General features: G+C 40.3%; 1 protein-coding gene across 2 annotated transcripts in view; it reads right to left on the bottom strand.

The window, feature by feature from the left end:
- Window positions 1–18,885, bottom strand: part of TTC39C (tetratricopeptide repeat domain 39C) — a 40,327-nt gene extending 21,442 nt beyond the window's left edge. The window contains exons 1-5 of one of the 2 annotated variants that reach the window (XM_080581600.1): window positions 18,112–18,885; window positions 5,769–5,817; window positions 4,133–4,261; window positions 3,801–3,915; window positions 233–587 (exon numbers count right to left, since the gene is read on the bottom strand). In XM_080581600.1, the coding sequence (XP_080437726.1) occupies window positions 233–587; window positions 3,801–3,915; window positions 4,133–4,261; window positions 5,769–5,817; window positions 18,112–18,260 (797 nt within the window). In that variant the 5' untranslated portion in view covers window positions 18,261–18,885. Of the gene's footprint in view, window positions 1–232; window positions 588–3,800; window positions 3,916–4,132; window positions 4,262–5,768; window positions 5,818–14,359; window positions 14,499–18,111 lie in introns of those variants that run through there. The other variant, XM_080581601.1, reaches the window with a different exon arrangement.
- Window positions 18,886–19,575: the final 690 nt, after the last annotated feature.

The following is a 19,575-nucleotide window of genomic DNA, read 5'->3' as shown; positions in this document are numbered from 1 at the left end:
GAATACAATACTGACAAATCCCAAACACACACAAATAACTAACAGCAGAGAGATCACTAGCAAGTGATTAATTTACTAAACCATGACATGTTAAACGACAAACTACAAGCTTATTTTACCTGCTGTTGTTTTCTTTAAAGCAACATGACGGTTTTGGTTTTGTTTTTTTTCCCCCATTTACTTACTTTCAGTACTAAGTTATCTACCAAAGCATTTCAATATAGCTACTCACGTAGCTAAAGGGGCCTTCATGTCCTTACTTTCACTTGCATACATCAGTGAAGAAAGCCCCTGTAGGCGGTCTCCAGGAAAACCCAGCAGGTTGATGATTTTGAGCAGGTTTGGGGGCACCATGGATATGCAAAGATGAAAAAGTCCATATCCAAAGCTAACAGCACCTTTCAGTCTGTTTAGCGAATCCTCCGTTACACCTTCTGCAGCAATATGATTATCATTTGCAGCATCAGAAGTCAAGGATTCCTGAGTTGTTTTCTTCTGATATATTTCCTGAAGTGTATTAATGTCCGTATAGCACTTATTGTAAATTTTCCAGGCTTTTCGGAGGATCCACCCACCTTTTATGTATGCTAAAGATCAAGGAAAAAATATTTCAAGAAACATATTTCAGAATTGGAACACGGCAAGTAGTAAATATTGTTTCACATATCCTAGTATGCTTTCTCTATTTGCATTAAATTAGCTTATTGTATATAAATAATTCTGCAAAAAGAGCTACTTCTGTTATACAGACGAGATATTTCATATTGAGTACTACAAATTTGAGTGCTTTTCAAACAGAGACTTTAAAACAGCATGCAACACAAAGGTACTTTCCTGTAGCCATCTATCAATACAATTGCCAAGAAATACAGAAAACGAAACAACTTAATGCTGAATTCTGCCCCGCTATAGAATAGAGATGAAATTACTGCCTGGCAAACAAAGAAAAGCTTGAAAGAGATTTTGCCTCTTAAGCCCAAATCATATTAAAATAAAATTGATGGAGAAATACTTTAAAATAAAATTAAATTGAAAAGTAAAATAAAAACACACGCAATCTTCCTTTGGGTCAGACAATAAGATTTTCAGCATAATCATTCCCCCCCACTGCCCTAAACTGGGAAATACAGTATCGATTTAAAAAAAATCATAGAAAAATATAAAAGAATGCTTAAATTTTTTCAAAATTTTTTCAGTTGCTTAACTTCTTCAATTTCAAATGAAAGCTGGGTACCTAAATTTCCCTAAGATCTGGTCTTGAATATTCTTAGCTTAGAATATGAGAAGTCTCTCTCTCTTTACAGGAGGGCATGACTCCAGAATATAACAATGTCTGATTTGCCTATTGGCACAGCACCCATATTGGTTATAGCACATCCCTGGACAATGACAAAAGTGGTAAACAGAAAATAAACACAAAGTATACGTGTACACATTAACTGTACAAGTAGACAACAGCATTTTGCCTGTCCTAAAGCCCTGAGACTTAGGAACTGCACTGATAAAGGATTTAGAGGACTGAAAGTGAGAGAAAATGAAAGTATGGATATAGCAGCAGTGTTATAAATAGATATCATCAAATTTGCAGAGATCAGCGTTACAACCAGTGCCAGAATTGGATCATAAATGGAATATGTCAGGTAACAGGAAAGTGCTATCAATACTAGACCAACGATCTCAAACGTTTATAGACACTCCTTCCAATTACAAAAAAAATAATCCAGAGAAAGCATGGTCATTGCCTACATTACTCCTTCTTGGATTATTGTTACACAAAGAAGGGATGAAGTTAGTTTGATAGTCTTAATCACAGAAAGGAAGACTGCAAAATTTATTATCTAAGTTTTGACAGAAGGGTTCTATCAATAAGAACAGAAAATATTTACAAAATTAATCCTGTATCTTGAGTTCCATATTTAAAGTGTTGTAAGAAAAAATGCAACCCCCTGCCATGATTCAGCTGCATCATGAGGCTAATGTTACTCCAACTTTCTGCAATTAGGTCAACTTTTAAGATGTTCTGCACAGCCAAGAAGTATGTGCTTCACAACAAGATGAATACTCCTACAACTCTGTATAGCAATGCAGCAGACATATAATAAGGAAAAATTGTACTTATCCTACACATCATGTTTGTGCTAACAGCTTTGAAAAACCACTGCATTCTGACCCATGAGTCAAGTAAAAATGACTTGATGTGGAGAAAGGTATAGTTTGAGGCTTTACTTTCACCAGCGTGCTGCCATTAACAGTACACTAGGACCAGAACCTTTACAGATCTTCTATGCTAAGATAAAATAATCCACAACGTTGCAATTATGATTTTTGAACATAAAAAAATAAACAGATCAAGCCCAGTCACTGAGCTGAGATTTTGCAGCCAGAACATCTGACAGTAGTTGTCAGGTCCATGACAACAGAGGTAAATATTGAGAAAAGGTAGTTCAATATTGCTATTGGAAGCTAATGTAAGTTGCTGTATTACTAACTTTTTGTTGAACTATTTCTGTTACATCCATGAGGGTGGAGAGGAAAATCTGAAATGTGTTAGGCATATGAGAAAGCAGCTTGCATGTCATCATATGCTTCTTGTCAAACTGTTCCAGGATGAAAAACACAAGAAATTTTTCACTCAACCGTTGATCTGCCTCTCCATTTGTTTGAAATGAGACTAGTTTCAATAATGTGGTTGCTATTTCTGTACAGAAACATCATCATCATAAAAAAAAGATGTTTATGCATAATCAGAAAGATAATACACCCAGAATCCTAAAATAACAGAACAGTTTAGCTAAATGGTGTCACAATGGCAGTAACTAACAGTCACTGAGATGGCGTTTAGCCACTTGGATTTTAACCACAGATTTCAGGTTCATTTTTTACTCAGTAGAATAACCCAAATACATTGCACGGTCTGCAGTACTCTGCTACCCACTTCAGTTCTCTGAGCAGCAGAAAAGAAAGGGAACAGACACCACGCAGTTATAGTGCCCAACCCAGTTACAAAGCTGCAGAATATATAATGAATAACTGTGAGGAGGAGGAGGGGGAGAACAAAAAAAAAAAAAAGGCAAGAACCCAGAACAGCATCAAAACTAGTAGGAAAATCTTTCTGCAGCACTACACGTTGATACAGCAGTCAAAAATACGCCCGGAACTACTTCTAGCTAGCACCAAACACATTCTTGATGCCCTGGCTTGGAAGAAACCAAATCTGCACATCACAGAAAGCAGTATGTCCTTGACTGAAGATCTTAGTGGTATTTTAAATAATTACTTTAAATAATGTTATTTCCCTGATTCGTTTCAGCTGGTCAGCAGGGTTTTCACTGATAGTTGTGGCTGCCACCTCTTCCAAGGTCCAAAAATGTAAGAGAACCTTAGAAGTAGCTTTGCAGATGAGGCAAGGAGGTTTTTAGTCAACAAGACAGGAATTAACCTCTTTGGCATGCAAGGACACACTTCAGTGACCAGACTGATTCAGCAGTTCAATCTTCAACACACTTCATTTAAAATTACTTTCGCTGGCATTTTGTCATCCAAGTTCTCACAAATGTAACGCAGATGGGACACCAAGATTTTCCCAGGTGACCTGGGCTTCAGGTCTTTACAGCCTCTTTTATCTTGCAGGCCATGGGAAGCACTCAGATGCTAACCATCTTTGCACCAACTCTTCTTAAGCTTCTACAGGAACATACAACATCCAACCACTTGCCACTCTTGCCACTTCAAGATCAACCTTTACTACAAAGATAACATGCAAAAAAAAACCACATCTAAACATTGAAGCCACAGCACACCTGATAATTCTTGTTTTACAAATGAGAGCACAGCCAGGTAGACTTGACAGTCTGCTACAATTATTTGTCTTTGCAGTCGATCTATCATGGATAGAGTAGATTTTCGTCCATCAACCTGTTCGGAATACACAAACACAGAGCACAGAATTTTTAACAAAGATTTTTAAGATGATAAAAAATAGTAGTCTCAAAGTGACAAATTTAATTGTTTAAACTCTACTGTCCTTCGCATATCAAAAACCATCTAGCCACAATACAAGTAGCACAGAAAGGAAGCTTCCAGAAATACTTATCCAATACATGATTCCATGTTTTACAAATAATGTTCTTACGTTCTTTTTAATTTTATTCTTGATTGTTTCAATGACTCCAGCTTCTTCACTCTCACAGAGTTTTTCTGTAGCCTTTAAGTCATCACATGCCAGCTGCATTTTCTCTTCTTCAAATGTCATCATGGCATTCTTCAAAAAGAGAACACGAATTTGAGTAATAAAAATCAAGTATTTTTATTTCTACACAAGCTACAGGATGAAAAGTTTTCATGAAAACTCGACAATAAAATTTTCTTTCTTTGAAACATATTAACACACACACGCATTATCAGTATATATACATACTTCTACACATAAACAAATTATAGATTTGAGTGTGCCTTACCAAAATTTCATGGCTCAGAACATATTAACTAAGTCCCATTCCCTTGTCTTAATAAAACTTCATATGCTGTCACACTATGTTATGTGGAAGAAGAATTTATTAAGAAGTTTCAATTATTGTATGGCATGATTTACATCTGTGCAGATACTGCTTTTATAAAGCTCATTCACATAAAACAGGCCTCCAAAGTCAGTAATAAGGAACAGTTACTGCATTAGAAGAAACAACCACAATTCCTACACAAGGTCGGTGGTTTTTTTTCCTTCATACAGAAGAAAACATGCACCAGACCAACTATCACTGAACCAATTTAGAAAGAATTTTAGGACAAGTAACTTCTTAACGCTTTATTAAACAAAAGCCCTGAATGACATAGACACAGAGTGCTGCAGCTATGTTTAGAACAGTAGCTAAGCAAGATATTTTCAAGATCCACTAATGCTGCACTGCGATGTTACCCTGGTTCAATGCATCAGTTCAGATAAGCAAGCCTGAGAGGTTCTCCCTCTTCCCTTTCTCCTCTCCTTCTCATTCACTCAAAACCAAATCATACGGCACAACGTATTTTATTCCATACTGCGAAGTCTACAGACACTAGAGAGAATTCAAATTAGTTTCATTTACAACATATGTATTTCTGGAATACTATAATAAATTCTGTCTTTAAAAAAAGTACTACCACAGACAATTTCTGGTGCAACCTAACATTAAGCAGTAATGTCAGAATAAGGACAGCCTAAAACCAAAATCCAAATGTTTTCAAATGTACCTGCTCAGTTTTTAAAAGATATTCTCATTTTAATAAATTTAAAAAAGAAAAGTTTTCATCACATTTTAATTTTATGACTCTTATTCTATGAGTCTATGACTCTTTAGTCAATATTCTCAGTTCTCATATACTCAAAAAGGAAGCTACATGAATGGATTCAACCAACTTTTACCCTGCAATATGCATGAAGAAATTTTCAGTAGTAAAAGCTATCAGGGAAAGGGTACTTATGTTTGTTATTTTAATACTACCTCTACTGCTCATTAAAGAGAGGGTTTTATTACGGTTCTTTTAATGGAGCACATAAATATTTCATGTTTGAGAAGCTGAATCACAGAACCTTTTCTTTCTATTTAAACCACATGAGTAAACAAGTTTTATATAACATAATGACTTGCTTTCTACCTACACTTAATCTATAACTTGGAAAAAAATTAAGTCTCATAAAAAGAAACGGATTAAAGTATCAACCATTATGAACTCATGTATTCACATACAAACATTAACCACAAGAGATGTGTGCTTTGTTCCCCTCTACTCACCAAAAAACTGACAAAACTGGCTCCAAAACTCATTAATGGGCTATGGTTTCTGTAAAGAAAACAAAGCATCATTAACTACATTTGCATTTTTCCTAAGGTAAAGATCAATATTGCTCTTTCTAATTTTAAATTATACGTCTATAAATAAATTCGGGGGCCAGAGGAAGGTTTGTATCAAGTTACAAACAACAACTGTATCATTCTGCAAAATACAATGGAAATGTAAAGGCAAACTACATTTATATATACATATGTATATATATGTATACATTATTGTTACTAGGATTTGAATGTATCCTTAAAAATAACAACTTTTTCAAGCACTAAGCTGTTGAATTTTTTAAAGCATCTACTGCCATCAAAATACATTTAATGCAGGTCAAAAAAAATAAAAGCTATAGAAACTTGATTGGATTTGATGATTTTGAAGGTCTTTTCCAACCTAAGTGATTCTATGATTCTAAATTTAAAAACCCACTGATCTTTCTCTTCTTTATGGTCCATCACTACAATTTTGACCTAGCAGATGAATGTTAACTGATTCTATTAAGAGATGCCCACTTCTCCCCTCTCCCCATGAATTGTATCCTGATTTAAAAAAAATAAATAATAATCACAGGCCACATAGCAAAAGGTTTTAGAAATAGGAAGTTCCTACAAGGCATATGGGTTTTGAGTTGATCTCTTTCAAGTCCAGAATTCTGATCTCACTATACTATGTACAATAGTTTTAAGACGATTGACTGTTTTGGAATAACCCTCCCAACAGAAGAGCTGAAGGAACTGCTAGATCAAAAAATGTAGACAGCCCAAATCTTGGTAAGTCACAGGACAGGCTTCAAGCTCCGTGACTACTGCAGTCACACAGACCAGGAGCCCCTGTCAGACAGAAGGCGCTCAAAAAAGTAAAAACCATTTAATGATTTCAGCAGTACCACTGATACATAATGTTCAGCAGCGGACTGTCAGTTTATGTGCCCATATATATATCACTACAATAGGCTAGAGAACAGATAGGATAGCTAAGGATAAAATATGCACAATACTCTAGAATAAAAAACGTTTACAAACACCACCTTCTATTCCAGTATTTAAGAAGAGGTAAGTTTTATTTAACAGGGACACAGCACAAGCATGTACTACAGTAATAGGTTACTAACTTAATTCTGCAAGGTTCAGATTAAGGCAGAGTTTTAAAAATAGGGCAGACATGAAAAACATGGAAAGTGTAGTAGATTATTACAACACAAATCTCCCAAAAGTAAAGCCACATTATAAGATGTTTTTAATAAATTTTTAGTCTCCCTTTTTGATTTGCCATCCGTGTCTGAAAATGCAGACGAGCGAGAATAAAAGAGAAAAGCTGAGAAGATGAGTAATGATAGAACTGAAAAACCCTTCCCTTTTTATCTAACTGCTCATTTCTGGATATGCCTATCCATTTAAGATCAGCATAACTTTTGCCACATCTTTTAATTACTTTTTCAAAAGAAAACCAGCTCAGGTGTTTTGCTCCTTGCTGCCAGGCCAACCAGAAGGGCTGCCCTGTAAATGCCTCGGCTATTATTCGCTAGCAGGACCGCTCTCTACCACCAGCTGTGTCGCCAAGAGCGGCAGAAACGCAGAAACGAGCTGCACAAGCTACATTTGCTGCCTCGGGCACTCTGGGCACGAAGGCTTGCTGCGGAGGCTACGTGCCCGTCTCCTAACCCACTTTGCAGCTCACACAGACCGTGACGCTCAGCCCCATCCCTCTGCTGTAGGGCACCGATCCTCCAGGACACAGCTCCTGCATCTTCAACACCACGCACCTAGAGCTGCCGAAAGGATCATCACAAGACATTTGTACGCCTGTGTCCTGATGTACAAAGCCACACTTACATCACACTTCCATGAAAACTCAAAAATAAACCAATTGTTTCATTTTTGAGCTTCCTTAGACCTGCACATATGGAGAGAAAGCAGTTCTGGGGAGGCAAGCAAGAAGGCAAGCCTGGTTTCTGTATATATGTCTACATATACATCCATATATTTATTATTATTATTATTAGAAGGAGATGTCAGAGTCCTTATTCAGCATCTGTAGACAATGAATATTTCATACTGAAAACCATTCAGAACAGGATTCTTTCCAGATTGTTTATCAGAATGAATTAAAAGCAGTCAACCACAACAGCCTTCCAAAAAGAGGGGAAAATAAAAGAAAAACGCGTGACATAAATAGTTAATTAGGTTTGCACTTTTCATTAAAATCCTTGGAATGCACTGCTCGAATATTAAGCTTGCATCCACACTGAAAATTTGCCTTTGCTATTAGGCATGGCTCTAGGGAGGTCATTCAAATGGAGCAATTCAAATCCAAGCAGCTGAACACCTGGAGAAAAACTACCTGTAAAATTGGTTTTACACTCTTAATAAAACTTTGTACAGCAAGACCAAGGCTTTGAGGGTTTGTTTACTTTTTTTTTTTTCTTCTTCTAAAGCACGCAGAAGCCGATCAGATATACTCAGCAACACACATTTGGCTCTCAGAAGAAAGTAGCCTCCACACATTCCTTAGGACTTGGCAAGGCATATACGAATCTTTCCAGCAAATCATAAATGAAAATTAAACACTGTGGAATTATAGACCAAATAGTAAAATTGTTGCCTGTGAAAATATTTTAAATTCTAGACCATTATTCATTTTCTATGAATATTTATAAACACAGATCCTTCTGTTGCAGAAATAGTTACTGAAGCTTTAAAAGCTTGAAATAAAACAGTTTTAGACGTAAAGTGATTCCCTATCCATGGGAGCGATACCGTCAAACAGAGCAGTGTGAACAAGGGCCATATTTAGGGGCAAAGCCATTAAAACAGAACAAACAGTAAGATACTGGAGAATGAAGCAGCGTGATCTCTTATTCAGCAGCTCGATATATACACTACTTCAGGCATACCGATCAAACATTTCGAAAAAAATCATTTTCCTTCAGGACTTAAGAACCTGTTCTTTCGAGTGCATATGTATACGTGAGGGCATCAATATTTAAATACACATTTTGAAAGCCTTTATAATTTATTTTTGGTGTATTTTAACACTACAGTGGTCTGATGGCTAGTTACAGTTGAGTCAACTGCTTTTCCAAAATTACAAAAGATACTGACGCGTTTGTAGCAATTAATAAAAAAATACTTAGAAGAGAAATTTTCAAGTATCCTTAAGTAAAACTGAGAAGTTTTTCTCCGAATAAATATTTGTCTTTTCAACATATTTTTTTTCAGAACTGCTTTGCCCCTGGCACTTCGATGCTCACAGCTCACCTCATTTACAACTCTTCCCCAGTGCTTCTGCCATATTCCTGCCCAGCCACTGGGTAGAAACCGTAGTCGCAGCTTCATGCAAAATCATTTGGGAATGTTAATTCAGCACCTTAAGGCCGTTTTCAACAACTGTGCTTAGCGCTTAATCTTCACAAGTATTTTTTTGAACAATAAATTCTTCAACAGCTTAGGATTATCTTCTCCTTGGAGGTTAGGAACGAGTTTGTAATGGCACCCTACAGCCACAGCAACCACCAACACATGACTCATGATGAAAATAAGTTTCTGAGAAACGCACGCTTCCAAGAAAATGACCCTCAGCTCAAAATCTTTATCATTGCATGCTGCAGTGACTTTCAGCATCAGACACGATTTTACATCTTTTGCCAAAACCCCGAAGTTGTTAAGATTTAAAAGAGGAAGCACTTGAGATAACACTAACAGCAAAACATCAGCCATACTGACACTGACTGGGTTACAGAACTGGATACAAACAAAAGCTGGGACATCGCACTACTCAAGTTGTCTTCCCCACTTTGCAGCAATAACCTCCATCAAGTGAAGAAACGTCTCAAGACTTTTAAGTAGCTCAAAGACAAAGAAAAAACCGGCATCGAGTCCCGTACTGACACCACCGAACTACATTCTCTCTCACAAATCCATGCATGTAACACAGGTCAGTCCCCAAAATGAGCTTTGCATCGTACTCCTGCAGTTCAACAAGGGGAAGCGCAGGGTCCTGCAGCTGGGCAGGAACAGCCCCAGGCACCGGGACATGCTGAGGGCACCCAGCTGGGAAGCAGCTCTGCAGAACAGGACCTGGGGGTCCTGGTGGACACCAAGTTCAACATGAGCCAGCAGTGTGCCCTTGCAGCAAAGAAGGCCTGGTAACCTGGGCTGCATTAGGCAGAGCATTGCCAGCAAGGTGGTGATCCTTCCCCTCTGCTCAGCACTGGTGAGGCCACCTCTGGAGTGCTGGGTCCAGTGCTGGGCTCCCCAGTACAGGAGAGGCCTGGACATATGGGAGAGAAGTCAGCAAAGGGTCACTAAGATGACCAAAGGACTGGGGCATCTCTCCTTTGAGACAGCTGGGACCATTCAGCCTGGAGAAGAGAGGCTCAGGAGGATCTTACCAGTGTGCATAAATACCTAAAGGGAGGAGAGAAGAGGACTGAGCGGTGCCCAGTGCCAGGACATGAGGCAACGGACACAAAAACTGGAACACAGGAGGCTCCCTCTGAACATCAGGAAGCACTTCACTGTGTGGGCAACCAAGCACTGGCACAGGTTCTCCTGGGAGGCTGTGGAGTCTCCTCCTTGGAGATCTTCAAAATTCATCTGGACATGGTCCTGGGCAACCAGTGGCCCTGCCTGAGCAGGGGAGTTGGACGAGATGACCTCCAGAGGTCCCTGCCAACCCCAGCTACTCTGTGATTCTCCATCTACCTCAAAGCACCTTTCAATGACCTTCTCAAACTATTTCAAAGCATCTTACATGCCACAGTACAAATTTTGGGGGTCCCAACTGAGGTTAACAAGTATTTCAATTCACCCCAATTGGGAACAGCATTTAAGCTCAAGGCTTGTACCTCCACTTTGCCAAAGTACTGTTCTCAATAACTTCAGCATAAATGTGATAAGCAGCAGTAGGAGAAACTCCAAACCACTAAGACCTTAAAATATGAAATCCCCCACTGCCACAACACTTTTGTTCTTGACCTGTGCCAGCATACAAGTGTTTGCTCAGGAGCCACCTGTGCAGGGCAAACACTTTGCTTCTGAAACCAGTTGTGCTTATATCCACCACCTAGCTTTGCTTTGGCACCTGGTTAAATACTTCGCGACCGTTTGTTTCAACACGGCGTTTGCAAATGCAATATTGGCCTTTGTAGCTACGCACCCACTTCACTGACATTTGAGCATCATAAAATCTTAATGATGTCTGTCACTGAATTGGACATGATCATTATTTTCCCTGAACATTTAAATGACATTATGTAACTTAAACATGTCATGGCTGTTCTTCTGATGACAAAACGTGTAGTTGCTCTGTGAATTAACCAAATAAATCGCAATGAGCAAAACCGACTTTAATTTACTAACTACTAATTCAAGAAAAATTCACCTTCATCACACTTCAGGGTTAAGATAGATGCTACTCAAAAAAACAAACAAACAAACCAAGACATAATATTAAATACTCTAAATATCGAAAGTAACCTATCCCTTTTCTCCAGCTTCCGAAGAGCTGAAGTACCCAAGCATTTTTAAAGGGCTGAAGTAAGCTACTTATACCCACCATCTCTTTTCAAAGCATAAGTGCTGGGAAGATCAAGTCTGTGTAATTTATGAGGTGAATATAAAGCTAATAATACCAGATAAAGAGAAAACACCGTTTCAGCACTGAGGAGTTATTGTTTCCTTAAATCCCACAAGTGCATTCAGTAGCAGGGATAAAAAAGTACAGTCATGCAAAGAAATAATTAAGATAATATACTGATGCTGGGCGTTTGGTACGTTGTGATACTTCAGCAGATGCTGATCAAATGAAAAGTATGTTCTTTTATTGCTGTTTATCACCGTTTTGGTTGTAAGCATTGGTATTATGGCAAAATTCCCACCTTTGCTTCCTGTGAATGCTAACAATTACAGTTTTTCCTTTAGAATAAAGAGGTATCAACATCAATACCACAACAACATCCCTTTTTCCTTCCTCCATGTGTTACCATACTTGGAAAATTACTGAATTTTCTACACAGAAAGGAGTGGCAAATGAAGAGAGAAGGGGCCACAGCCTGGATGTACTTTTTGAGCAGATAATTCAACAGATACTATAACTTTTTTTTTTTTACATTGAAATAAAAATTAGAAGCAAAATGTGACTTACTACAGAAATCCAGAAATATCTCTGAATATTTCATCACCCTTATTCTCTCCAGATGCATTTTGTAAAATAATGTTTGAACTTCACCCATCAGACTAGGGCTCAGAAGATACTTTTATAATTAAAAAGTGTGTGCTATTAACACTGTTTTCACAGGATATCACAATAAAAGCTGCTAGATACAAAATCAAGTTGGCATGGATAGCAAAACCTAAGTTTGCTGAAGTAGATCTTTTTTCCAGCTATATAAAGTGTTGTTATATGAGACATTGCTTCTCCCAACAAATCTCAAGTCAGTCACCTCATTTCATGGCCTATCTTTAAGATCACCCAAGATGACAATTCACTTTCAGAAGAAAGGTGTTCACCATGCCCCTTTTTTCACGCACGATGACAACATTCAGAAGTGTTAAGCCTCTGTTTAATAAGACTGAGATAAATGATAAAAGAGGGCTGTATAAAAAAAAAAAATCAGAATTGAGGAACATCAAAAGAAAAATCAATTATTTCCCAGTATTTTCTTTTTTTCTACATCTATTTCCATGATAATATTTCACTTCAGAATATATCAGCTTCCAAAGCTACTATAGTCTAGCTCAGGTTTGTATTTAAGTAATATACTATAATTCACCCACCAGCATAACCCCTGGCTTTTCTAGGCACTGCTACTTCAGCCACGATCCGTTAAGAAATCCAGTTATTATTCAGATGGGGATGCTTAAGATGGAACAAAACAAATCGTTTTCTTCCAAAGTGGGAGAGTAAAGCATAATGAAAAATTAAGAATCATGCAAGTTCACAGATAAATATAGAAGCAGCTAATGAATATTTTAAAACAAGCAGAAGCACAGCATACGCAAAAAGGTAAGGAATTCACTGCAAAAACATACAAATCTCCTGGTCATTATACCAAAGATTATTTTAGAAGAGATTCAAAAAATAATTTGTGAGACTACAGAGGATAGATCTTTATACAAGAAAACATTTCAGCCAACACCGGCATGTGAAATAGCTAATGCAACATAAGGGGCATGAAAGAATTACAGCATTAAGATACGTTGAGAACTGCAAACGTCATATTTAGGTTTAGCTTGCATTTCATTATTAGGATAACTTTTTTTTTTTCCAAATTTTAAATGAGCTCTAAAGATATATTTCTACTTTCACTAGAAATATCCAACCAAAAGAGAAATTCAGGAATACAAAAAGAATAAACCTGTGGCCCTGTCCTATCCATTTTTTTCCACCTAATTTCTTTTGTCATTCTGGAAATTAATGGGTTGCTGTTTTGCTCTAACTCAGGCTGTTAAGCCTGGATGTACACAAACATTTAATCACTGGGAATTATGAGAAGAATTTTAAAATTCCACATTTGCTTTGAAAAGTAGTTACAGAGCTGAGAGACAAGCTAGTTTTATCAACTTGTTTGTACCAACTGTCCAACTACACGTGCTTAATCTGTAAGAATTATAGACTTCAAAACCTTTTTCCACCAGGTAGGTTCAACCAACTTGACCCGAATTCCTTTCCAGGACAAACTACAGCAGCTTAAGTGACATCAGTCACATCACTTCTTAGCGTCTCTGATCCGACCCATCACAAGAGCCTGAAATAATTTATCAGGACAGCAGACCAAAGAGCGGTTATACTAGCAAGAGCGAAAATTCCTTGTGCTGCCCATCTTTTGCAAAGTTACTGTCTTGGGTTTTAAAATAAGATCCACCTACTACACCTCTTCTGCAGTCTCCACCAGCTCTGCCTTCCAATGCCTGAGTTATGCACCCAGATTTCCGTTTAGCTTTCTGTCGTCTTCCCATGAACTCCAAGCCACCAGCTTTTGCTCTGTAAGGCAAACGGGCCTCTTTCCCTCCCTCCACCCTGTTTACCACGTGTTTTGGCAACAACACCCGTTGCCACTCTGAAGGCCACAGAACTGTCACATTCAATGTGGTCATCTCTATGCATCCACGTCTGCAGGTTTAAAATGCAGAACACGAAGGTTTTTCTAACCTAACCACAAAATGAGAAAACCAACCCTAGTTTTGTGCCCCTTGTTTACTACAACGCGCTCTGTCTGACCCCAAGAAATGGCACCTTACCTCGTTAAGGTACACATTTACTACACATACAGATGTTGCTGAAAATGGCTGCCCCACAGAGCCCTGCCTCTGTCACCCTCACAAACGACAGCTCCCGGGGTTGCTATCAGGGCACTCGTGACTTGTTTTCGTGTTGTCAGTCAAGATGCCATCATCCTTCCTCTACTGACCGACCTCAGCGCCCGCCCTTATCTTTAGAGAAGCTGCTGAAACCTCCACAGGCTCATTCCACTTTTGCCCTTCAGGCTCCTTTGCTGGGCTCCACAAACACACGTTTCAACAACGGCTACCCCATAACCTACCTGCTGATCAGTGCTGGCTTAACGGCACCTTGTATTTCCGTTATCTGTTTTCATCTCTTGTCTCTTCTTGTATTCGGATCAAAACTATTTTGAGCCACATGTTTTACCTCGGTAATATTAGTTTCAAGCACCTCTCACAATGGAATTTCTGGTCATTGCTGAAGTTTGTGTGTCTGTCAATAAGCAGACCATAAAACATCATCTTAAATCAGGTTTTCAAAATACATGGACTAAGTATTTCTCTCATTTTCTATTTCATTCCTTCCGTTTTTCTTCGTGTTCTCCTTTACCACAACAGGTCATAAAGTGTATTTTCCTACACCAATCCCATTCTTTAAACCTGAAAGCATTTCATCTTAGACTCGTGTTTCCTTTACACTGTCCTTATTTTCTTCCTCTGAGAAGACCTTATCATACACTTATCCATCTCACACCATTTCCCTTTCTATTTACACACAGGCTGAAAGTTTTCTTAAGCCTTCTCAGAAGTAAGAGTCGCTCATGCAAGAAGACAAAAGGCTCTGCAGTCGGAGACAGAAGGCTGCTGGATTTATAATATCGCTAATCTTACGCTTTACGCTGTGAGTCAACATCCAGCTAAAAAGCTTCTGATTATATTTGACACAATCCTCTCTCCTCTTCGCTGAAGGAAGTTTTTAAACCATTTTTGAATTGCAAACGCACTTAAAAAGTGAAGAATCAGCAAAAATAAATGCTTTTTGACAGTTTCTTCCTTTCTTAAGCGTTGAGGAATCCACAAAGCCAGAAAGCAGAAAGAAAATCCCCTGCCAGCTTTCTCGCCATCGCGGCCCACCACAACACGATCCCACGGGCTGACTGTGGGCTCCATCCCCAGTGGCTTCGTCCTTGGTCAACCTCCACGTCTCTTGCGACTTTCACAGGCTCAAGTTTAACCCAATCAGAACTCGGATGCCATCAGTACTGTCCAAACTGAATAGAAATTGAATAGAAAGATTAATACCCGGCGGCTTCAGCTATGAGTTGGCACTGCGGTGACCTGACAAAGCTGCGAGCACTGAAGGCAGCAGTGCTGTCCGTTGCGGGTTTATGAAAATATGTTTACTTTTGACTGACGTTCAGATGGTTCTCGCTACTAGCAGGTGGGGAATCTAGATTTCCTGCAAACAACTCACAAAAAACCTTGTGCAGATGCTGATGGTACTTGCAGGTGATTTTTCAAACCCCGTTACTTTCTGTCAGGGATAATTCAACAAAAAAAAAAAGTCACAAGCTACTCCTGAGAAAAGATTAACTGCTTTGCAGTGGCCATCAATGCAGCTCACACCAACATGTTGCATCCGACACAAGAGACACGTTCATCTTCTTTAGTTTCTAAATCGATACATATCAGCTGTAAACACCAAAAACCAAAATATTTTCTTAACTATGCCTCTGCATGACACAGAAACAATGATTCTGTAAACAAACAATTCACAGTACCACCACTCTCCAAAGGCATGACTTTAACGTTGCGGTAAAACAAACAAAAAAAAAACAGCTGCAATTTCAACGTTTGCTGTCTCAAGGCCTGCATTACAACAAGTTTTCAGATTTGGGGCTTGGACAGCTTTTTGGAAGATCTGAAAACGTAGAGGAGCAAAGAAACCAGATTTAGCCCGCTCTGGAACAGCTCTCCTTAGGCTCTTCAAGGTTGTCTGTCCACTGTCCCACGGCAGCATCGATTTGAATTGATTTTTCACAAGATCATTCAGGTGGCAAGTGAAGGAGTAACAAAAGTAATAGTGAAATAAGTAATAAAAAGCAGAAGCAAAAAATAGTAGTTTCTAGGGAACGATTTTAACTGTTCAAATGATGTGGCTAACGGAACTGAAGTTTTGCTGTGTAATTGAGTTTCCAAATAAATAACCTTGTAGGTTCTTGAAGAGTTTCCGAAAGATTTTTTTTCCACTCATCCCTTCATGTCTAAGAGTCATTTGATAACTGTTAACCTTCTGAAATGGAGCTAAACTGTCTGCAAAGACAGTAGTCTGTAATTAACGCTTTCAATAACAAAGGTCACTAGAAAAACACGCAACACGCACGTTGAGTTAAGCTCAAAAAGCTGCATTCCCTCACACAGCTTTGAGCTCTAATGCTGCAAATGACAGTCACTCATACTAAACTACGGAGAGCTCCCAAAAGCTGCTCATTCAGCCTACTAGTCCCATTTACAATGGGTTCTATTTCATAATTTCAAGCACACACCAACAAAACCATACTCACTTTAGGGCATACGCAAATAAACATGCAACAGTATTACTTAAGTCCTACAAGGACTTAAACCTGCATCCAAAATCAAGTATTGGACTGAAAGCTGTTGACAAAAGTGAACTTCCCCACGTCACCAAAATCTGAATTTACAGGAAATTAAGCTCACTTTGCTGCATTTTCTTTCCTACCTGTCCATGAAGTTGTAGCATACAATAAAGGCCTGCTAGGTCTCAGTAAGTGGATCCCTACTACAAATTTTAGGATAAGGCAGGCAGGGCTAGAGATTTTCACAGTCATTTAAAAACCAAGGCAGTGATTATTAATTTATGAATCATAAAACCATTTAATCTTACGAAAGAATTCCTATTTACTCTTCGTGGGTAGCATTTAAAGGCCAAGATCAAACAGTACACTGAACCTAAAGGCACCTCTGGATAAAAATCAAACAAAGAGAAGTCCGGACCTGAAAAAAAAAAAAAAGTTTCTGCACTGAAGTAAAATCTATAGTAGCAAACCTTACAGGCAAGCAAAGGGACAATTTGCAGAGGATATTCATTCTTCCTCCGCAGGGAGAACTAAACTGCACTTTGAAAACAGGAATCTGAACAATTTTACTCCCTGGCATCACCGTGCAATATAAGAGCATCACATATTTAGAAGTCCTAGGCTAATTCCAGATTCACGTCGGTGAGACAGCCACGGCTCAATCACAAAATGGGAGAGGAAGAAACCCCACCAAGTGTGCCTTAACTGGAACCATAAAAAAAAAAGGGGGGGGGGGGGTTATTCCTTGTATACCTAAGAACGACCGACGATACCAACAGACCCGAGAAATAAATAACTCGCACGGTGTATAGCTTCACACGAACACGTGCCGTGTGTCAGGGACACGAGGAACGTAAACCTGGGACCTTGCTCGCCTGCCACCTGCCACGCTGCAGCTGGCTCCACGCAGCGGTTCGTCACGCAGCGGTGCGTACCGGGCACGGGATGAAACGCAGGGCATCGACTGCGGCAGCTACGCGGGGATGTCACTATTCCACTATTACTAAGGGACATTTTCGTAATTCGCAAGCCTCGCCCCCCCTCTCCAAACATCCTTTGGCAGCAAGCTTTGCCTTTAGCGAACAACATTTTAGTACTAAAGTGCGGCACTACCTACAAGGAGATCTTTTAAGTCAGGTTTTATTAACCATCACCCAGACAAGAGCAGCACGGTGCACATGAACTATTTAGACCAGATGCGCACCGACCGCAGCCCAAGGAAGGCGTTAGCCCTTCTCGGGCACAAACCGAGGCAGCGTTTTTAGGACCGACCGACGGGGCCGCGCCAACGCCGCTCCTACACAGGGCGACAGCTCCGTGCTGGGAGGGATCACGAAGGCACCCCACAGCCTGAACGCAATGACACCACGACCTGGCACGGCAGCCCCAACCCCCGTCAGCGCCCCTCCCGCCCGCCCCTGCCCCGCCGGGCGGGCAGAAGATGGCAGCCGGCGGCAGGTGCCCGCCGCCCCTACCGGTGCTTCTTGAAGAGGCGGTCGGACTCGCGGAAGCCGTTGTTCAGCAGCAGGTTGATGCCGGCCAGCGCCAGCTCCGCGTCCTCCACGGGCAGCGGCGCGTCCCCGTCCTCCCGCCGCGGCGGCGGGGGCTGCTCCGAGCCGGCCATGGCGACGAGGAGGAGGAGGAGGAGGAGGAGGAGGAGGAGGAGGAGGAGGAGGAAGCGGCTCCCCCCTGCCCCTCAGGGGTACAACGGAGGCGCCGGGTGCCCGCGGCCGGGCCCCGTCCCCACAGCCGCCCGCCCGCCCGCCGTCCCTCAGCAGCGGCGCAGGCGCTGAGGCGGCCACGCATGCGCGGGGCGGGATGGGAGCTAGTACTTCAAGCTCTGATTGTTACTATTTTCATTTTTATTTTTTATTTTTTTTTTGTTTCTTTTCTCCTCAGTCTGCGTGGGGTCTTACGTCATTTCAACTCACCACACCGGTGTGTGCAGCGCGGGTGGTTGCCCGCTGCCCTCCCTCCCTCCCGGCAGCCAAGCGACTGGGCTGCTCACAAAGCCCGCTGTTTCTTTTCTTTCTCTGCTGATGTGCCTTTTCCTTTGCAGAAAAAAAAAATAATAAATAAAAATTAAAATTGTTTTTTCGCTGTCGGTCTTAGCTGGTGGCAGAGCTCACTCCTGCAGAGACTGGAGCAGCTCATTTCTAGAACAGGGACTTTGTGACTTTCCCAGTGCGAGCCCAGATGGGTCTAAAACCCTGTGGTTACTTCCTACCCCTCAACACCTCTATTAGCTGTAAGGTGAATTTGTCTGTGAAACAGACAGTATTTTCCAAGTCCTGTTCAGATACAGCTTGGTCTTGCTTCTTGTTCCAAATGCTGGATATATGAGAAAGTACACTTGCATAAATGTACCCATTCTGACTCCAAACAGCCAAGTATTGTAGACTGAAAATACACCCACAATGTTTAAACACACACACACGCCTTTGCAGGAAGAGGTTTTATTTGTTGTGCTTAAATTTGGGTATAGACAAAGGCTATTACAGCCTGGTCTTGTTTCCTGCCAGCTAGGGCAGTGCTACAGCTGCTCTGGTGAAAATTTAAGGATCACTTTTTTTTTTTTTTCCCCGTCACTGATATATAAAAGAATGGGACCACAGTCTACTTTTAGAACCAGCCCCTCTTCCCTGTCTAGAAAAAAACATCCGTCTTCCTGTGAATCAAGGAGCAATATTTCCGTTGTATATGTCCTACAGGAATAGCTACCACCACCTAGGGAAATACTCTGTACCAAAAACATCTTGAAACAACGCTCTGAAAAGCAAGGATTGTCTGATGCTGGGAGCCTTCTGAAATCTGTCAGGTATGGATCAGATGTTTTTGCTGATTCCCAGTCCCTCTGTCTTACCGAGCAAAGCTTGATACTCAGGTGGATGTTTAAAGAGAACGTGCCTTCTGTTACAGTGCACATCTCCAAAACAGCA

The sequence above is a fragment of the Anser brachyrhynchus genome, assembly GCF_964034855.1.
Source record: "Anser brachyrhynchus genome assembly, chromosome: 2".
NCBI lineage: Eukaryota > Metazoa > Chordata > Aves > Anseriformes > Anatidae > Anser > Anser brachyrhynchus.
Note: the sequence above shows the minus strand (reverse complement) of the source record. Positions and strands in the feature narration are given on the sequence as shown.